The sequence below is a fragment of the Culicoides brevitarsis genome, chromosome 2 (genome assembly GCF_036172545.1).
Source record: "Culicoides brevitarsis isolate CSIRO-B50_1 chromosome 2, AGI_CSIRO_Cbre_v1, whole genome shotgun sequence".
Classification (NCBI taxonomy): domain Eukaryota; kingdom Metazoa; phylum Arthropoda; class Insecta; order Diptera; family Ceratopogonidae; genus Culicoides; species Culicoides brevitarsis.
Genome location: NC_087086.1, coordinates 675,510 through 697,712, shown reverse-complemented (window position 1 = coordinate 697,712; position 22,203 = coordinate 675,510). Strand labels below are relative to the sequence as shown.

The following is a 22,203-nucleotide window of genomic DNA, read 5'->3' as shown; positions in this document are numbered from 1 at the left end:
ATTAAATGTGCCGAGCAAAGAAGAATTTGCGGTGTGAATTTGCTCGAGTGTAGTAAATAATGATTGGACCGTGCGGAATTTCGCTTCTATAAGAGACGAGAGATGATAACATGAAATTTTTTCATCGTGTTTGACCCATTTTCGAAGAGAGACTTCAAAGCAAAGGGAAAAATAATTGAGAGAAAACGGATGAAACCACGCCACAAATGCAATTAAAGAATCACTTCACTTCATTCGTGTTCGACAAAAAGGTCCAAGATTAAAGGAGAGACAGAAAATCTGTTGGCTGTTACGGGATTTCTTGGCGATCATCCAAATTGAAGTCGTTTACATCTGTTTCTTTTGCTTTTTCTCTCGTTTTGCGTGAGTTCGACCAAAAAATGTGACGAAACACACATCGAAACTAATAAATAATTTAAAAGGGATTCCGTCTTTTCGAGAAAAAGCAAAAAAAGGAGCTTTAATATTTCATCTTCGTTCATTCCTCATCACGAAATCGATAGTAGATTAAATTTGTGTACATCAGAGACGTGATTTTCACTCAATTCAAGATGCTTTTTTTCCTGCCAAACGTCTCAGTTGTCCCATTTTCCGACATTCGAAGTACTTATTTGCACTTTATATTTGCCTGCGACACGACATTAAAACAGCAAACACGATGTGTGAGATCAGAATGTCAAATAATAATATGTCTCAGCTGCTTAAACTCTTTTTTCGGATACTAAAACGCTCGTCTAACAACACGATAAATACACGTAAAAAAAAAATTTCACTATAAAACGATCTCTGAATACAAAATAAATATTTTTATATTTTTCGTGTGTGCTTTGCTCCTGAATCACTCTCGCTCGTTATGCATGTAGCAAATGTTTGTGTATCAACGACAACAAAATTGGTGTAAGTTAGTGCAAAACATTTTTTTTTTTCGTGTCTGCTTGATCAACATCATGTTTAGTGAATGAAATCCGTTTAACACGATAGTTTTGGGAATAAACGAGCAAAAAATGAGCAAGGCATTTTTTAATGATTCGAAATTTTCGCATTGAACGTTCAACCAGTTGTGCAGATTACATCGCTTTCCTGTCCGTCACTCCTGAAAAATAACACAAAAAAACATGAAATTGAGTTAGCTAAGCAGCAACACGTTTACAATGTTCCAGCCTTGAGCTTTTTCGGTCCGAAAATGATACAAAATTTAGTGTTAAAACAAAACACAAGAAGGAGCAATTTTAAACTTTGTTATCTTTATCACATTTTCCGGTGAATTTTTTGTTGTTCTTCACTCAAAAGTAGTGTTTCCCGTTACTTTGTGTGTTGTGTTATCCCATATAATGTTATTTCCTGTCTGTTTTCCGACGATTTTGATACGTGTTTTGCAACAAGCTAAAAAGTTTAAAGTTGTTTCATGGATAAGTTTCGATGAACGACGCGTCATCGATATGAAAGACTCAAGAAAAAAAGATCAGACAAATATTTTTTTGCTTCTTTTAAACGAATATCTCCAACTTATTGTCTGAAGAGTAATTGGTTTATTTTTTGATTCTTGTGTGGTTTGATCTCGTTTATTGTTTTATTTCGTAAAGTGAATTTAATGCGAGATTTTTTTAATAGAAAAATATATACAGGGATTTATCGTAAAGAAAAACGAAAATTCACCCTTTTTTTAATGTTCGGTCGATAAACCAACAGGGACAGCAAACAATGGGACTTAAATTCAATGACTTCATCATCATCGTTTCGTCTTTTTACTTCGTTCGCCTTTTCTTGTGTATCAAAATTTGTACGCTCGAAATAAAAAGTTGAACATAAAAAAATGTCAAATAAAGAGGAGGTAAATTATTTTTAATCCATTTAGCAAATTATCAACTTGTCAAAGTCTTAATTAGGATTTTTCTCGCAGGCTTTTTGACCGAATGCCTGTCACAACGTTCTAAAATTATGATTTATCAAAAGTTAATCTTGCAGGTTAATGGCGTGTGTGTGTTGCGGTTACATTTTCACATTCGTCTCTGTCGACGTATGTGAAGCGACGTGAAAGGATGTTGAGGTGTATTCTATTTTCAACATATATAGTACAATTTTCTGCCAGACATAAATTAAGTGTCAAAACCAATTAAAAATTTCTGTCATTTCCGAACAATATAAATTACAATCGCTTCCTCCCGCTCGTTTTTCGAGTACTAACACACACACATGATGTGATACGAATGACAAAAAAAAAATCTGAAAATGGGAAAATTTTCGGTGTGCGAGAGAGAATTTATAGCTCATTCGTATTCGCAATATTATTCATGCTTGAAAAATTTTATGCCATTACTTTAGATTTGTTTAAAATGGGGTTTGGTTGAGATTTGTGTGCGATAATGTGCAGACGACTTGTTGTTTACTCAATGAAAATGCTTAAAAGCCGCAAATTCCATTGCCGTTTCGCACACAAGGCGATAAGCACGACACGACATTAACTACTAACGATCGGTCTTTATATCTCTTAGTTTATAATAATAACAATAAAATATCCTCACAAGTTCACAGACCGAACTGTGATATTTATCGAGATTTGTCTCATACCGCAACAAAAAACACTTTGACACAGCTGTGCATTCGCTCCCCGATAATGGTCTGACGATATGAAGAAGTAATTGACCGTATTATGAATATGTGTGTGTTTCCGATATCACATGAGCGGGAATGAAGTGTCAACGAACGAGAATTGGATCAGCAATAAATCAAGATATAGAGGGCGCTGCGAGCAATTTGAATCCGTTAGTAGACTTAATTTTGTTGCAAAATCGCCAACTGGAGTGTATTGTGCAAACAAAAGCTTAATTTATGTTCGAGGAATGAAAATATTTGATGTCTGTTCGTAATAAAAGCGCACAGTGAGCACATTATTTTGCGAGTTGATTCAAATGTTAAATGAGGACAAAATGCCGATGGCTTGAATTTCATCATGTTGCGAACATTTTGCGAGTGAAAATCGTTTATTTTTGTTTATACGTCGTTCAACCGTAAAGAAAATGAGGTTAATTGACTTGATTATATGATTTGTTTCACTTTATTCATTTGGGAGCAAAGTGCAAGGTTAACATTCTTCCATTTTGCTAATTGACCTCCAATTATGTACATTTAATTAACTACTGCACGTCTGATTAATCAATTAAAAAGTAATTAAATTCACCTGCTTCGGTATTTTCACTTAAACTTCTTGCTTCGTACGGTTACTCAAACTTTATTTTCTGTCAATAAAATTTATATATTTTTTTAAATCAAATCAATTGCCTTTAATACACACAACCCGTTTTTCATTTAGGTAAACGAGTAACTTTTTTATTGCTAAATGATTATATGTTCGTTTACTCTTTCGTCTGCAGTCCTTTTTTACTCTCTTGTTTAAGTAAAGAAGGCAAGAAAAGTCAGTTTGTTTGACGTTTAAAAAAGCAATAAATTTTAACTCAATAAAAATGTGTATAGACGAAAGAATGTGCAAACACTTTTTTCCCCATAACATTCTCACGCATACGAATACCAAAGTTTTCAAAGAGCGAGAGAAACTTGACAAGCTGCTCATGGTACTTGGAAAATTAAACAATATCAAGTTATGTGCAAACAAAATATAATACAAAACAAAATAAAACAAAACAACAAAAAACACTAAAATTAATCACGTCGATAAATAAAATATCAATTAAATTGTTTTCTGCTTTTCCGGAGTTTCTTCTCCGAGCTACGTATTTTGTTTTATTTGTTCTTATTTTACTCGCCTAAACAATTAGTTCGAAGAGGAATGTTTGTTTGCACAGAGCAAAGTGTATAAATTTTATAGAGTTTAAAATTGTTTGGCGAATGATTAAGCTAATATTTATTTGTATTGAGGATCTCTTTTGAACTATATCGATTACAAACGAGTCCGTCGATTTATTTATTTTGCAAAGTCGACATTATTTGTCAGGATTTTACATAGCAATCTCAAATTTCAAACTAATTAACTTCAAAAACTTTTTGCCTAAATTGACAATCTAACAACTTTTTGAACTTTTCTCATATTTTTCTTCTCTTTTTCTCTTTCAGCAGAACAAAGCAGATGGAGGACATTGTCATGGAAATCTCTAATATCGTTGACGTAAAGTGAACGCGTGTAATATAATTTATCTTTTTATAATTGAAACATCATAAAAATAACATAAACAACAAATAAATTATGATTTTTCGTGAAAAAACGGGAAAAACAAATAAATAAGCGAAAGAAAAAAAAACCGGGGGAAAATGCTGAAAAATAAATTAAAAACACAAACAGTCGCACTATGACAGGCCATTCACAGTTCACAATAATAATTATAAAATAAATAACATAGAAGAAGAAAAAAATTATGGTAAAAAAATAAATTAGTCTACCTTTTATTGCGAAATATTATAATCATAATAATAATAGACTTCCAACTCTCAATTTGAAAAAAAAATAAAATAATAAGAAAAGAAACGAAGAAAATCAGTGAATGTCATTCTTGAAATGTACTTAGTCGACAAGTACAAACGAAGACGACGAAGAAGACAAGAAACTACAATCTCAAGAAAAACCAAAAAAATCACAGCTACTTTTAAAAATTATGGATGGAGAAAATCGGATCATATTAAATGTGGGCGGAATAAGGTGAGTTTTTTTTCTCTTGAAAAATTTTTTTTATACGCAAATTGTTGAATAGAATCAAAGCTCAACAAATTAAAAGCAGATAAATAACATGACCTTTGTTCTTCTCTCGCCGTGCCAAACAACTGAGAAAGACAAATAAGCAGGAACATTTTTTCTTGATTTATTTCTCTGAATATTTAATGGAAAACGGAAATGTTTCCTTTTTTTCTTGTTCATCGAGCTTTTTTTTGTTTGTTTGTTTTTTGAATCCAATCATCACTTTTATTTTTTGTTGTACCAGTTTTGGCGTCGTTCTCAAGATGATTCGTTTATAAGACGAGAAAAAAAAAGTTTTACGGAAAAACATTTTTCTTTTATTTATTTATTTTCTTGTTTTTTTTTGTGTTGCCGGTTTTTAATGTGTTTCTGCACTGAAAAAGTCCCTTTCCGACGTTAATTTTATGTAATGTAAGGTTGAATGAAAGTTCTGAACATTCCCATTTTTATTATTTTTATTGTGCGTTCTTTTTCCGTCACTTTATCCTTACTACTAAAGTACTAAAAATGTTTGTTTATGTTTTCGTCTTTTTTTTCTTACGACAACGAGAGAATATTAGAGTTGCTTGATTCAATTTATTCCATGTGCACGATACGAACGACGATTTCATTATTCATGGTTGGAAGATCTTTTCCTTGTCGGTTATAATTTTATCATTTTCATAGCTCAAAACTGCTAAAAAATTGAAACTGAAAAAAATTTCCAATACTTTTTTTATGGAGGAAGTCATTTTGTCTCTGATTGCTCTGTTTTCCTTTTAAAAATGAAAAAAATGAAGAGACACATAAAAAAAGCGTGCAAAAATCCCTAACGAGTTGAATCGGAAATCCAAGGAATTGTCTTTGAGCCATCATTTTCCTTCTGAATTGCGCAAAAAAAGACTTCTACTGCTTCATAAAAAAATTTCTCCGTTTTTTCATTATTACATTAGCTATAAAATGTTTTATATTTCAAAGTCTTCTTGTTCATTTTCGACTCATTCTATTTCATTACTTCGAAATTCCATCCGCCGTCGACGTTTTTTCTGAAAATTATATATTTAAAAATGATGTGCACCCCAAAAAATATTCACATTTTTCCGCACAAACAAACAAAAAAATAATAAAATTCTTTTACGTTAGACATATGATCCAAGAGAGTGAAAAAGACTTCCCTTTCAATTTTACGCAACCACATCTGTCTGTCTGAATTTTCATCCGCACAAAAACTTTGCCATAAATTTCTTGTCGGAATTGATGTAATGGAAATGTTTGTTGAGCAAAAAAAACGGTTGGTCATGAAACATGATTTGTGTGGGAATTGAAAAGTTCGGTCGGTACAAAAAAAAAACTGAAGACAACTTAAAATTAGCACCTAACGTTTGAGAGACGAAGCAAGTTTTATCGACCAATTTTTCTCAAGGTTGTTAAATTTTTTTGACCTAAATTAAGATATCAAACTCGTAAAAGTCGTCGGAGAAGAGCAAAAGTATCTATCATGATAAATGTGTGTAACGAAATGGCAGAAGAAAAATGAAAGGAAATAAAAATTGATAGGCGGATGTTCATCAAAATGATATATTTTACCCGACACTCGACGAGCCATCGCAAAAAACAACGAAAAAAGCATGAAGAAAGGTACAAAATTTGTGGGCGACACGTTTCTTATCGATTTATGTTTCTTCTGGCTCCAAACTTCTCTCCCCTCTCCTTATCTCTCATAAATATATTTGACGGAAGTTATTTTATTAAATTAAAAATGGCTCGTCTTTCGTGCGGTTAAAGAAATACATCAAAAAAAATTATTAAATTATGATAAAATTGCTCTCTTTTCTGAAGATAATTTGTTTTTGTCAGAATTTTTGGATGAATTCGCTTTTAATCCATCGGGCGGTCTATTTTCCATGATTTTATCGTAATACGGATGGTTGGGCAATGAAAAAATGCAAATGATTGTCTAACAGCAACAAAGAACAACGAACAAAATGAATTTGTGGGCGTACAAAACACGCTTCATTAAGTCCTTTCCCAAAAATAAAACGAAAAAATAAAACTTCCAACTTCACTCCCTAAATTTCGTTCACACAACATTATTGGTGACAATTTATTATTATTTTATTTTATCGTCACTATCGCAAACACACGCATAATTCATCAACTTGTTGCTTACAGAAAATCAAATTCATTTATTTATATTGGCAGACAGTATCATTTGGCACTGTAAATACAAAATTCATCAAGATACAATCAATATAAGCCTTTTCTCCTTTGAATCAACATTCACACATATATTTTTTTTGTTCGTCATCGTTATGTGATTATTCCATTATTATATTTTATTTATTGAGTTCTTTTTTCTCGCTTGAAATGACGACAATTATTGTCAGATCGTATCGAGAAAAAAATGCTTGTTTGTTCTTTTTTTGTCGCTCGGTTTTAATGATATTTTAAATCATTGATTTTTTTTTGTAGGAATTTCATTAAAAAAAAACTTTTTCTACTTGATGGAATAATGATGAGAGAAAAACTCATTAATTACATATTTTAAAAGGAATTTCTGACAAGCGATCTGATAGAAGCACGTTATTTGTTCGTCAATCGTTGTAACGATATCATGTCGACGCGTTGTGTCGTCGAAAAAAAAACTTTTCCAGCTAATAATAAAAATAAAATGAATGAAAAAAAAACAACATCATTAATTTTCTTTATTGGCAAAATCCTGTCGTTCCTCCATTGTGTCGTCTTGTTCATCTGTCGCTTTTGATGAGTGAACCCACATTTCATAATATAATAAAAATAATAATGGCGAGTGATATGAAAGGCATTTATAGCCATTGCTTCTGAATATTCCATCGGCGATAGCATAATGACAAAAGGAATAAATCGTACATCTTAACGTTCAGAGACAATTATTCATTGGGGCCCATTTTGATGCTGCAAACGGAGCAGAGGGTGAAAATCGTATCCGTTGTAACTTACTATTATGACACTCTCAGACCTTTTTTTGCGTTTCATGAGGCATGAGGCGGGCAAGCAATCTACTATTACTACTACGATAAAATAATAAAAAAAAGCGACAACAATGGTATTTTTTCTCCCTCGTCGCTTACTCTTCTCTGATACTGAGTTGTTGTTAATACATAATAAAATTGACCTTTTTTTTCTTTTCACATGAAAGTTGTTTTTGACCAAAAATTTAATACTGATTTTGTTTTTCAGATACGAAACGTACAAAGCAACACTGAAGAAAATCCCGGCAACACGATTATCTCGACTAACAGAAGCCTTAGCGAACTATGATCCTGTCCTCAATGAATACTTTTTCGATCGCCATCCAGGTGTGTTTGCGCAGATATTGAATTACTACAGGTACGTACGATTTGTATAAGAAAACGGATAAATTTGTCGTCTTTTGTTCATTCACGTCGCCATTCTTCTCAAGAGAGAGTGCTATCTTCTTCAGATTGATATGTTCGAGTGTGAATGGACAAAGGAGATAAATTACCTTTTATTCATTGAATTCGATTCAATTTAATTTACTCCTCATGCACACTTGTAGAACGGGCAAACTTCATTATCCAACGGATGTTTGTGGACCATTGTTCGAAGAAGAGTTGGAATTTTGGGGGCTCGATTCAAATCAAGTAGAGCCCTGTTGTTGGTCAACGTACAGCATTCATCGTGACACACAGGTAAGAATTTCCTTTTCTTGTTTTTTTTTTCTTTAGCTAACGAGAGAACATGAACAATGAACATTTTATTTTGCTATTGGCTAAACTAAAATTAAGACAACAACAATATGATTCGTTGATGTTGAAAAAAAAGTCGGAATTTTTTCATTTTATATTTTTTCTGCGTTTCTGTAATTTATTATTGCGGTAACGAAACATCCTTGAGTTTTGAAAGATTTTTTTTTTCATATGAAAAAATAACAAAGAAATTTGTAAAGAATGGGCAAGGATTTCAGATCAGAAAGCAATCTTCTTACAACAGTAATCTCCCTTTTATATTCAACTTTGCTCACTTTTCAATCAAACTTTCGGTAAAAGCGCATTTTTTCACTCTTTAAGAGTCTTACGATGTTTTGTTGCCATTTTTTCGATCACAATGAAAAATATCGTACAATAAAAAAAGAAACAAGATGGATAAAAGGATACAAACAGATTGCCTTTAAATCATTGCCTTCAGATTAAAGGTTAAATTGATAAATTTTGGATTTATTTCCTCCGAAATTTGAATTAAAAGTGGCGTTTTTTGCTCTTGTACGAAGAAATTTTTGCTCAAATCGACACAATACCGAATAAATGTAACGAAAATTTTTCAAGCTTTTAAAATAAAAGAAGACAAATCCATTGTTTTTCCCGTTCTTTGTTGCAAAACAATATTATTGTTTTACTTTACATTCGGAAAAACCCTCGAAGCAAACTTTTATTATTTCTTGGGTCGGTATGTCGTGTTTCGAATATGTGTTCATTGTTTCTCTCCTTTTCTCTTTAAACACATTCATCATTAATGTATGCTTTTATTACATTTTACACCTTTTTTTTCTTCCTTTTTTTTCATGTCGCAACAGAGCACTTTAGCAATTTTAGATAAACTCGAGTTGGATGAAGAGCAACCGTCAGAAGAAGCAATTGCACGATTGTTTGGCTTTGAAGAGGCTCTTCTCAATGGCGAACTCACTTGTTGGCAACGGAATAAGCCGAAAATTTGGGCGTTATTTGACGAACCTTCCAGTTCGACGGGAGCCAAGGTAAACAAATTTTATCATCACAAAAATTAACTTTAATTTATTTTAATTACACGAAAATTCGTTTGTAATTTACATAAAAAGGGATGATGATGCGAATGACATTAATTATAACATGGCTTTCAAACCTTTTCAGCGATAGACTTGTTTTGTGTTGGCGCCCGAAAAACGTAAAGAATGTTGTGGTTTTTCGAGGTTTTGTTTTCCTTTGATGATAAATGAGACAAATTATTGTCATTCTTCGACTTCGGTGCCTTAACAGATTAAAAATCTAAATAATTCGTATTTCGTTAAATGAAATTTAATTAAATTATGCAGAAAAAATTTCGCGCAGAATTTTTCAAAACGAACTTAAAGTAAACAAAAATTGGGTTAATCTGCTCTCTTCTCTCCTTTTTTTAATTTTCGTACTGTTTGCGATGAAACGACGACGCTTACAAAACAATGTAATGAATAAGGTAAATTTTTTAAAAAAGTGTAAATTAAAACAATGTTTACCTTATTACTTATTTCAGCTTTATTTAGCTCTTTAGCATAAAACCGTTTTTGTGTGTTGTTTTTTTTTACACAAGAAAAAACACGTTGAAAGGTGACTTGAAACGTAAAAAAAAGTTTTTCCTGATTTTTTTTTTGTAATATTCAGGTCAAGATTGAACGTTTGCTGCAAAATTGACCTAATATTTCTTCATTATTTGATCTTTTTTTTTCTTCAAAATTACTTTTAAAAAGTTATGATCCAAGGTCGACGTCTTGTTCAGAATGCTGTTTGAAACGATAAGAAACATACTTTTCTAAACAAACTATGAAGGAAAACAAGACCAAATGATGGAAGACAAGACAACGTTGTTCATTTTTGTTTATTAAGTAATTTATAGAAGAAAAGGAAAAACTTTTTCTGTTCAATATTGTGCTTTGTGTGAGAGACAGACAACTCATTATTATGCAAGCCAAGCAAAGCAAAGCAAAACAGAGCAACAAGACAATGAAAGATTGTCTCTTTTGAGATAAAAAAAAAAGTGAAATGGAGGAATCGAATACTTTTCGCTCTTATCTCCTCTTTTGAATAAAAAGTTGTGTTTAAGTCCATTCCTCATTTACAATGTACGACATGATCCAATTTTAATAATCCTCTTACATTACAACACATTTCTCGTTCCTACTTTTGCAACTTTAATCGTTTATTCATTAGAATTTTTGGTGCGTGTGTCTGATCTTCCGTAACAGGGGAGATAAAAAAAAAGTTTTTTTTTTGTTGTTGAGAAAACAAGAAAACTTTTCATGTAACTCCTAAGCTATTTTATTTATTTATAAAACTCTTGTCCAATTATTACAGACGAGTTGAGATTTTTTGTTGTTCGACGTTTTTTTTTTGCATTCGGAAAAGTTTTCCAACGCAATTTGTTAACATTATTGAGATGATCCTTTAAAAACAGTTCATACCTCAATAAAAATGATAAGAAAATAAATGAGTCACGTTTATCTCTGTTTGCAATAAAATTTATGTCCGGCGATGTATGGAGCGAGATATGTAGAAAAGGGTTAAACGTGCTCTTTTTTATCGCTGATCGTTCATTGCAGCACAAAAAAAAATAATGAGCGGTCGTTAAATCTCGTTGAAAAACCACAACAACAAACATCGAGCATTTTTATGAATAAATTTAACCAATTTTGGGTTGCGCGACAATATTTCACGCGTTATTTGGCTACTCATCCATCCATTACTCATTTTATCTCTTTTTTTCTCTTTTTTCAGATTGTTGCTGGCATTTCAGTCTTCTTTATTTGTATCTCTGTGATATCGTTTTGTTTGAAGACACATCCGGGACTTCGTGTTGAATTGCCGCCCTTATTGAATGTCACGTCAAACATGACAGGTTCTTCGTTTGAGAACGTTACAGTAGATGAGTTGCTTGACAGTACGGCGCCCATCATTGCGACAGTTACAACAGCATCAACGACAACTTCTACGACAACGCCTGTCACAACTTCGACAGAAACAACAGCGAGTCCTACCATGCGAGGTCCCGTTTTTCGAGGAAGTCGCTTTGGAACGCCGTTATCGCAATCGCATGCATTATGGAAGAACGATCGACGACAAGTTATGGATAATTGGCAAGAAACTTACGGTCAACCACACGAAGCCTTTTTCTACGTAGAATTAGTGTGTAATATATGGTTTATTATTGAATTAACTGTAAGATTTGTGGTAAGTTTTAATTTTTTTTTTCTAAATTTCTCATTTTTAATACGAATTTTTTCGTTTTTTCTTTTAGGTTTCACCAAATTGGTGGCATTTTATCAAATCTCCCGTAAACCTAATCGATTTAGTAGCAACATTGAGTTTTTATACCGACGTTTGTCAAAAACTCGGCGAACAAACGGGATTGTTAGAAGCTTTTTCCATTGTTCGTATCCTGCGATTGTTCAAATTGACACGACATTCGCCCGGATTGCGAATTCTCATTCACACGTTCAAAGCTTCGGCGCGCGAGTTGACGCTTCTCGTGTTTTTCCTCGTTTTAGGTATCGTAGTTTTTGCCAGCTTAGTTTATTACGCCGAAAAATTACAGGTATGTGTCCTTGAACTATTAAATATATCACATACTAATTGAAATCGACCAACTAAATAACATTATTAATTGCCTGTATCCCTAATTACCGTTCACATGCGCGGCGTGCGTCGCCGTCAATGAGATTACCTCTCGCTATGTTGCCTGACAGACCACATTTAATTAAAATGCAATGTCGCGTCACTCATCATCATCATTTTTGCAGTGAAAAGTTGAATAATGTTTATAGGTGTATGAATTAGGAAACCACATGCACACACTTCACTTTCAAAAACATCATTAACATCATTGACTTTACTCAATTTTAAGCTCACATGAGTTTTAACGAACACACAAATTTTACTTGCATTTTAGTTCTGAGGATCTGAAAATTTATGGACATCAAAAATTTTGAAGAAAAATTCATGTGATTATATTTTCATGTTTTTCACTTTTCAAATTTTTTTACGTAATTTTTACGTATTTTTTTACGTATTTTTTACGTAATTTTTGATTTTTAATTTTTTGATGAAAAACATTGCTCAGGACAAGTTTCATTAGAAGGCGTTTGACGAGGAGATAATTTTTTTTTCCAAATTTTCAAAAAAAAAAAATTTTTTTTTTTGATGAAAAACATTTTTTTTTAAGGCGTTTGACGAAGAGATTTTATTTTTTCCAAATTTTTTTTTTTTTGAAAGTGATACATCAGAAAGTTTGAAGAAATATTATGAAAGTTTTAGTTTGTTGACGATCTGACAAATTTTTGATTTTTTCTCGATTGAGTTTCATGCACCAATAATAAAGTATATGGAACATATACAACAATTAAGACAATAAATTCAATTTGCGATGAATTTTCTCCAAAATTACGTGAACGTCAGTTTTTTAATTAAACTATCATGTCAAAAATTGAGTTTTCACTCCTGAATGAAGTGAAATAAATGATGATCGAAAAGCATTCAGAATTAAAATATGCAATATGTGCTGATATTCAGTCAATTTTGATGAAGTTAATTTGGTATTATTGCAAAATTAATGTTGTACTTGATCGAAAATTCAATTTGAACATGAAATATCATGTGAAATATTGAAACATTGTGATATTAAATAAATTTATCATGTTTATGCAAATTTATGAAGCATCGAATTTCAATAGAAATGTAAATACATGTCCATTAAATACGAATATCAAAGTGAATTTTTAGTAAAAAACCAGGCGTTTCCTCAAATAATTCGACAAAGTAACCATTTTACTTAAATGTAACCCGTGAGAATTGCCTAATTAAACTCGTTAAACTAAATATATGGTCCATTAGTTGCCCATACAATGTTCTCATACCCATTTCGTTTCGGCAAATCCGAAAAATTTTCAAATGTTGTGTGAAATGTGCCAAAAATGATACATTTGACATCATTTTTATGATGACTCTCATAAGCATATTTTATTTGTGCCCCTACCATATATACCAGATGATGCGTAACCAGAACAAAAAATTAGAATTGCAAAACTTTATTTTTACACATAAATTACTCTCTCGCAATCTTTTTCGTTGTACATTCATGTTTTTTTTTTTTTTGAAGGGTTCGAAATATTTTGCTGGCTCATGCAATAGTTTTTGATTTTTTTTTTTGCACAATGACACACAGAAAAAAAAGTAAACAAAAGCTGTGCAGTTTTTTGTTTGAGATAAATTTAACTTGATCGACGGTCACTTAAAAATTACCATATTTTTTCCTCTATATCTCTCTCTTTTTGTCTCTCAGTTTTTATTCATAAATTTTATCCGGAAAGTTTTGATGACACATACGGAAAAAAATTATTATTATCATAATAAATATTGTTATATGTGTCTATATGTATGAGGATATAACTGGCATGTAGCTGTTGGGCAAACAACAGATTCATTTTTTTTTTCATACAAAATTTATTTATTCGCATTTTAAATTAATAATATTCATCATTGCATGCAAGTTGGTCTTCTATGTGCCATTCTTACTGTTTGAGAGATGGATGCAGAGTTAAGTGAAATTCTCATTTCATATGAATTATGTTTTGAAATGTTCTGAATAAATTCTTATCTAAAGGCGACGGATAAAATCTCACCAAATAAGCATAATTTTTTTGCTGTGGTTTGAAAAGATCAAGAAAAGATGAATTTTAATAAGGTGTCAACTTTGCGAGTTAAAAGTGCTTTAAAAAAATAATTGAAGAAATGAAAACATCAATCATTATTTCTTTCGGTTTTTTTCAAGGTTGGAAGCACGTACGTTAATCGTTACTTACATAAATCGGTTTTTGTGATAAATTAGTCTGAAGACGTGAGGCGGAAATTTGTGTGCGGTAAACGAAGATGATGTTGCGAAAGGAAAAATTCTTGCAATAAAAATAAAATATTGCAAGGGAATTGTTCATAAATATTTTAATTTGATCGTCATTGTGTTTTTGTAACACTTTAACCACAGCCATTATCTTCCTTTAATGGATTTCGTTACGTAAACATCAATGCTTTCAAACTAATTGAATTGTTTGTTATTTTATTATTTATCATTTAGTTACGTTATCATTGCATAATTTTAATTGAAAACCTCTCAAGATGACATCCTTTTCATCTCTTTGCAGGATAATCCAGATAATCAATTCAAAAGTATACCGCTCGGATTGTGGTGGGCTATAGTAACAATGACAACAGTTGGATACGGAGATATGGCGCCCAAAACTTATGTCGGCATGTTTGTGGGCGCGCTTTGTGCACTCGCAGGCGTGTTAACGATCGCATTGCCAGTTCCCGTTATCGTTAGCAACTTTTCAATGTTCTATTCGCACACGCAAGTAAGTAACGCAATTTAAAATACATTTATTATTATTATTTTCCGAGTAAATAGAACAAAGCATGAGAGATAGAATTCCGTGCGAAATGGAGAGAAACAATTAAATTTAAATGTGTTACAAGAAATATAATAATAACAATGAAACACAGTGCAAACTGGTTTGGTTTGCAGGCATGGCGCTTTAGTTAACTCATCAATCATCTGCGAAATTTGTATATTTTATTGTCTCGTTTTTCAACATTACGAACGTTCTCGGGATGGAACGACATGAAAATCAATAACGAAGCATTATTATTGGATTTATCTTTCGACAAAACGAACGGTTTGCAATAACAATAATAATAAATAAATAGACAGAAGGATGGATAGATTAGAGCGACAGTGAGAGAGAGAAAATTCAATAATTTAATAATAATAACAATATAATTCTGTGAAATGAATTACTCATTCGGTTTTTATCTCTTTTATGTGTCTGTCTGTTTCATATTGATGACTTGATATTTATTCCTCGCACACATTGCTGATGTAATGAAAATTATGTTTATTTGTTTTATATCATATGGGACGATAATTCGATAAGTGTTTCTAAAAAAAATAGCAGATTGAAACTTGATAATAATTTATTCTCAGAAATACGATCTTTTTCAAATGTCATATTTTTAGTTAAACTAATTATTTTGTCGAACCTTTTTCTTCTTATTATAACTTACAAATATAGACATTTACCCGAAATTGACCCTTTTCCTTCAACTAAACTGCTTATGAACTTAATTGATTGGGAAAACATACAAAATAATATCAATTTTCCTCTCTTCTTCAAAAATACTTAAAGTAAAGATATTTTTTTTATAGAGAAACCGAAGACATGATAGTAATTAAGAAATAAATGCATCCTAAGGGCACACGACCTTTTCCTCTTCATTTTCTTCGGCGAAGGAACATTGAACAGACATTATTTTATAAATAAACTTTGCTCGTTACATCATTTCATCGTCGAATTTGTTGTCTCACGTTCCAATTTTGTACAAACATCTCTTTATTTATTTATCTTTTTCCCTTTTTTACGTTGCTTGTTGCCTCTCTTTGGCATGGAACATTATTAATTATGGCAATTTAGACCATATTTTAAAGAAAATTGACAAATACACCTTTTTTCTGAGGTACTTGTTGATGAGTTCAACATCAAATGTTGGTATGAAAAAGTTTTTCTTTTTATATTTTTTGTAAAAAGTCACGTTTTAATTACTGTTCTAAATAAAAGCGAGGACATACTTTACTTATTATTAAAAAAACAAAAGGCAAACATCATTACAGATCGCCGTTGTTGGTTTTCTCTCGTTTCGTTATGTTATGTTTTTATGATGAGTTCAGTGCTTTTGATACGGGTACTTGTTTATTATTATTTTCAGTAATTTAATATTGCATTCAACTTATGTGTACACATGAATATAAAAACAGTTTTTTTACGACTATACCATAACATCAGACAATAACTGTTTTAAACAAATTATATGGAATTATAAAAGCTTATGTGAAATGCTCGCATTGTTCTCCGTACACACGCCTCTATGATTTTCAACAGTTTTCCTTTTGTTGTACTCTTTTTTACTGTAAACAATTTTAATTAAATGCATTCATAAACTAAGTGTTGATACTGTAAACTTTTATTTTTTTTATATAAAAAGGAAGTTTTTTGTGGTTAACCTTCTGATTCTTGTGTCGTCCAAGTTTGAACTCAAAAATGAAAAAAAAAAATATTAAATTTAAATTTTTTATGTCGTTAATTCAGTTAATCCTCAACAAGTATATAAATATGTAGAAAAACGCATAAAATTTAAATTCAATTCCCGAAATATTTTTCAACATGTTTAATGTATTGTATATGAATAATAAATGTAATTAATTAACAACATAACATATATAGAACATTATGCAATTAATACTTTAATTCATTTTTAAATAACATATCATATCATGTTTTTTTGCAGGCTCGTTCAAAATTGCCTAAAAAACGCAGGAGAGTTTTGCCTGTCGAGCAACCGAGAAGGAAGCGAGAAAACGGCGCGGAACATCGTCGAACGAACGCTATGAAACATCAACATCACACGACACATCCCGCCATCTTTAAGGATGCTTTTGGAAGTGCAAAAATCGGTATGTCGACTTGCTCTCTTGATTTTTTTTCCGTTTCTCTCTCAAAACTTTTTCTGAAACTTTTATTGATAACATTTATCGTGTAAACGTGTTAGCTATGTATATTGTACCTAAATGTCGTACATATAGAGAGTTTGTAAATGTTTGTAGAAAATTTTACGTTGATATTTGAATGAAGGGGAAAAATAAAAAAAGAGCTTTTTCTCTCACGAACATTACATTTCAACTGAACTTTTTGATGAACTTTCCAACGACGATTAAAATCCATGACCAAGTGTGTGTGTTTGTATTATCCGTATTTTTCTCACTTTGTGTCTTTGCCATAGGACACATAAATGGGGTAAATGTAATTGGGTTGAGTCTACAGGGACCGTCAGTGCCAGGATTAGCTGTAATTAAACAAGGAGTACCATTGCAAGGTAAAATGCTAAATAATCCCCTATCATTTTCCTTCGTACTTCCATAAAATAAACCTTGCCATGCTTTCACATGACAGAAATTTTAACAGAAATTATCTTTCCTACATGCTTTGACAACAATGACACACACCACAAGTATTTTAATAAATAAAAAATTAACACCGAAACAAAGCTCTTTATCAATGTTTTATGATTTTGATTTGTATTGTAGAGTTTATTTGATGTTTTAAGTAGAATTTAGATTTAGACACTAAGCTGCTGCTGCTGTTTCCTTAAATGTATCATTTATCATATAACACAAACTTGAGAGAATTTTCATAAACTTTTCAGGTGACTTTATTAATGTTCCTCAAATGAATTCGCTTCAACCGAGATCAGCGACAACCGGTGCAAATATACTATTGCCGTTGCAGCCGAAATTATTAATGCCTTTAGGTGAGTGTAGTTAATTAACTTTTTTCCCCGTCTTTGTTGATGTTTCATTTTATTTCATTAAGTGACATGGCAAGTCACAGCAGAGAGAACGAACGTTTATCAAAAGAGACGAGAAAGCATGACATGACGTTGAGTTGAGTTATGCTAATGAAGGCTTTTTATATTATTAATATTATTATTTCTGTGATAAATTATACGTGCGAAGCAGATGGGCTTTTTTTAACTCGACAATGTTTCGAGAGATGGTCATCCTATGAGTGATGGCATTTTATTCAAATTTCATCTTCTGCAAGAACAAATGAATTCCGCCCATTTTTTATTGTGTAACAAGGAACAACAGCAAAAAAAAGTGTGTGACACAACGACCCTCTTTCTGCCTTTTAAACTTCATTTCACTATTATTTTATTAGATAAATGGAATGCGCCGCGCCACGGAAGAAATAAGAGGAAATAAAAAGAAAAATTTTATTACCACAATAATACACACCATAATAATTTATGTAAATTTATTACATGTGTCTCTTCTCGTTTTCTTCTTGTTCGTTTCCTTTGTTTGTTATATTTCTTTCTGTGTAGTCGTGTACTTCATCAAGCAACATTTATAACATTTCCCCTTTTTTCTTCCTTTTTCTCTTTTTTTTATCATCCACAGAACACAAAGATCCGCCATCAAGCATTGCGCTACAAAATATAACGGCGCCATTAGAGCCAAAAGTGACACTACAAAAAGATAATGCTGCTGATAAGGTAAATGATGAGACGCCCGGTGAATGAGATTGGGCTGATAATCATCGTGAGAACGACAACGGAATCGCTATTGCTACAACTGCCGTTGTTGTTGTCACTGATGAGACAGCCAAAGACGTCAACATCAACGGAAGTAACAGCTGCAATACCGCAGACAATGATAGCGATAAAGTTTACATAGTTTAGTGACTTTTCTTACTTTTTTTTCTTTTTTGTATAATAAAACTACTATCGAAAAAACAAAGAGCTTTCTCTGTCTACTAAACTAAACTGTATTGATTACATATAAAAAAAAATATCACGAAACTACGTAACTTTCTCTTCCTTTTTATAATAACAAAAAAAAAATATAAATAAAAAAGATGCAGAGAACCTTATCGCAAAAACCGGACCTAATATTTCACATTAAAATATAGGAAAAAATACATTAGTGTCAAAATAATAGGAGAATAAACAAAAATTGTAAAAACTGTGCTTCATGAATAGTTAAAGCAACCTGTGATCATTAAATTATAAACAAAATATTGAACCGTAACGGTACGTTTTAAAATTTATAATACAAAAATATGATACAACAGTAGTGTAAAAGTGTATAAAAAATGTTAGAATTCAAAAAAATAAATAAATTATTTAAATAAACGCGCGATATAGTTTTATTACTTGAATGCTTTACAATAAAATTTATAGTAAACACAAAAGTAAAAAAAAATATATATTTCTTAAAAAAAGATTCGTCAATAAGAAATCACAACAAAAATCAAATGAGACATTAAAACGTGTTCAATATATATTTTAACTTAGATAGAATTTAATAATGATAAAATTAAAGTTTATGAATTTTGTATCAAATATTTGAATATTTGTCAATTTCTGCCAAAATATAACAACATATAAAATTAAAGATGTACGAAATAAGTTAAATTTAATATCGAATGACCTTAAAACTTTATTTAATTAACGGTTTCTAATTTCGTCAGTATAGCGAACGCCAAGTTAATATGTATTGTATTATTATTATCATAAATAACGGAATGACGTAAATATTACGGGGCGAAGCTATCATTAATTTTTGGTCCACACGCACGCCTGAAAATAGGTTTTTCAAAAGTTTTTTTTTATAATTCCGAAGAATTAAAGTATAATTATAAAACAGATATGAAATTACTCCTTGATGCCATTAAAAATGACAAAATATTATTAATTACAATCGATAAATCATACCAAAAAAATGAAGTAAAACGTAAAATAATACCAAATTATTATATATAAAAATGTTTCATATGAAAATTAAATTTTAAAACATATTTTATTGTTGTAGAAATAAAGGAAATAAAGTTGTATATTGGAATAAAATGAAAATTAATAACTATAAAGGCAATATTTATGAGGTAAGTAATATATTTCTCTTCAAATAGCTCATCATTATGATGTTATCTTAATTACGGATAAACATTTAAACGGCAAATATTATTCTATGAGTCTATGTTAGAGATCAAACAACTAATTACCTCGAAATATTTGGTATTCCGTTCAAATTTAACTCGCAAATGCTTCTGAGATCAAAATAAAGTACATAATAATGACCTAATCATGCACAAACACGTTTTGCATCAGCAACATATGCGAGGACGAATCAAAAACACATAATTTGCCTAACCACACAAACAAAGCAAAACATTGTAGCACAGACAGACACGCGTTGTTTACGTGCACTTTCCGAAAAATTTTCTGTTGTTGATTAAATCTTGCATGACTTTGCAGATACGGAAATTTTTGACGGAGGTTCTGCTGCATCACAATACCGAACGAGAGCAATAACAACAAGTTGAATCCTTAAATATTGTATGATGATGAGTGTGTTGCTCATGTTTGATTGAATTCTGCCAAAAATAAATTTATGTACGGTTTTTGCCGCATAACTCGTTTCATCGTCATCGTCAAAGAGGAAAGCTAGCAAGCAACCTGTTGGTAATTTTATTTTATTTTTTATTCCCACACACACACACAAATACAAACAGAATAAAAAAAGAGGGATAATTTAATTTTGTGTATTGGCTTAAATCTGGCATTTTTCTGATGTTGATGCGAAAAAGGTGTGTATTTAGGCATTTTTAAATACATTTCGAAAGCACAAATGTTCGTTTTTGCACAAAAATTGGTTATTTTTTTGCATGCTTTCAACGACAATTTGCGGTTCATCTCATAAATTTATCGCGAAAATATAAAAACCGAAATTTTGGTGTTGGTTTAAACGTTTTGACGACGCGAAAAATGTTTTGCCCGAAATAATTTGATTTGCGTGTGTGACAAAAAAATGGAGTTGTCTGGTTACCAGATTCCATCCTACATCAACACAGGAGGAAACTTTTCTTCATTTATCCATTTCAAGTACAAATATATTGATTTTTTCTCGCACAATGTACCCAACAGCACTATTTTAACGACGACGAGCATTCTCTCTCTTCTCATTTTTCAGCGTAAGAGTAAATTTGGCGATGCTGAAAACATTACACACAGAGTTGAAGGGGAATTTCTGTAAATTAATAATTTTAGGGTTGTATCGACACAGGGCGACGTTTGTGTGCGGCAGCGAGATGAAAGAAGAACTTTTAAAAGGAAAATGTCATACTTTTGATATTTTTCTCAAGAGAGCATTCATAGAGGAATGCGCTAAAACATACAGACACATAAAGAACGTAAGTAGAGTAAGAAGAGGAGGCTACAAACAAACAAGTAAAAATAATAACAAACATTGAATGTTATATCTGCCACAATGAAACACACATACGCACGCACGGAATGTAGTTGCATGTAATATTCATATAAAATATGTAGGTTATGCGGTTGATTGAAACAAATAAAGGCAAAATAGATATTTATTCTGAGAAAATTGGTGTCGGTCGACTTCCTTCTGTCTGTGACATGATTTCCATTCAATGACAACTGAGATTTAAAAAAAGTTTTTTTTTTTAAAACTGTTGCTCGTCACAGTTTAAGTTGATTGACATGAGACACTTTATTTTTCTTATCAAAACAGATGATCGTCATCCTACGAAAGAATGAAGCAGAACAAACAGAAACATCAATCAATCGATAAATCCCTTGGTTTATGCACAAATCCGAGCAATTATCATTGAACGATTCAATGAAAACATTTCAAGATAATTATTATTGTACACGAGCAATTTTCTCTACTTTTTTTTCTCTTCATGTCACAGTACATGATCATAATTTTTCAAGCAAAGCAATTGTTTTAAAAAGTTTTTCTCGTCGTTCAGTTTTTATCTTGTGTGTGATACGAGAAATGGCGCACGCGTAAAAGTGCATTGGAATACTCTCAGGTAGATGACATGCATGAGGCGGAGAACAAATGGAAATTCACATTTTGAATGGTAAGAATTTTTGTTAAGATAAGTTTTGTAAAAAAAATAAAAATTTCAAAAATTTTGAATTTTTGCAAAAAAAAAAATTAAAATTGATTTTTTTTTTAAATTTAAAGTCAATTTCCGGTTCTATTGACATTTATCATTCACTTCCGGTTTACATTTCCTTTAAATCTTCAACTAACATTTTTTCCCCTAATTCTTTTGACAAAATTTTCTCTCTCAAATTTTCCATTTTCTCTCGTCGTTAGTTTCCCCTTTTCCGATTTTCCCC

General features: G+C 31.3%; 1 protein-coding gene across 1 annotated transcript; it reads left to right on the top strand.

The window, feature by feature from the left end:
- The first annotated feature begins 4,510 nt into the window (after positions 1-4,510).
- LOC134832502 (potassium voltage-gated channel protein Shaw-like) lies at positions 4,511-18,573 on the top strand. Its single transcript, XM_063846552.1, has 10 exons — positions 4,511-4,648; positions 7,883-8,032; positions 8,223-8,355; positions 9,237-9,416; positions 11,167-11,619; positions 11,687-11,983; positions 14,583-14,792; positions 16,780-16,945; positions 17,695-17,799; positions 18,452-18,573. Exons 1-10 carry the CDS (start codon positions 4,605-4,607, stop codon positions 18,571-18,573), a joined length of 1,860 nt encoding a protein of 619 aa, XP_063702622.1. The 5' UTR covers positions 4,511-4,604.
- The last annotated feature ends 3,630 nt before the right edge of the window (positions 18,574-22,203 follow it).

What these genes read in the sequence shown, in the direction of transcription:
- LOC134832502 (XM_063846552.1), top strand. Translation starts at nt 4,605, where the DNA reads ATGGATGGAGAAAATCGGATCATATTAAATGTGGGCGGAATAAG. An exon ending in GCATTCATCGTGACACACAG is followed by an intron (nt 8,356 to 9,236) that starts GTAAGAATTTCC and finishes ATGTCGCAACAG; the next exon opens with AGCACTTTAGCAATTTTAGA. An exon ending in CCAGTTCGACGGGAGCCAAG is followed by an intron (nt 9,417 to 11,166) that starts GTAAACAAATTT and finishes CTCTTTTTTCAG; the next exon opens with ATTGTTGCTGGCATTTCAGT.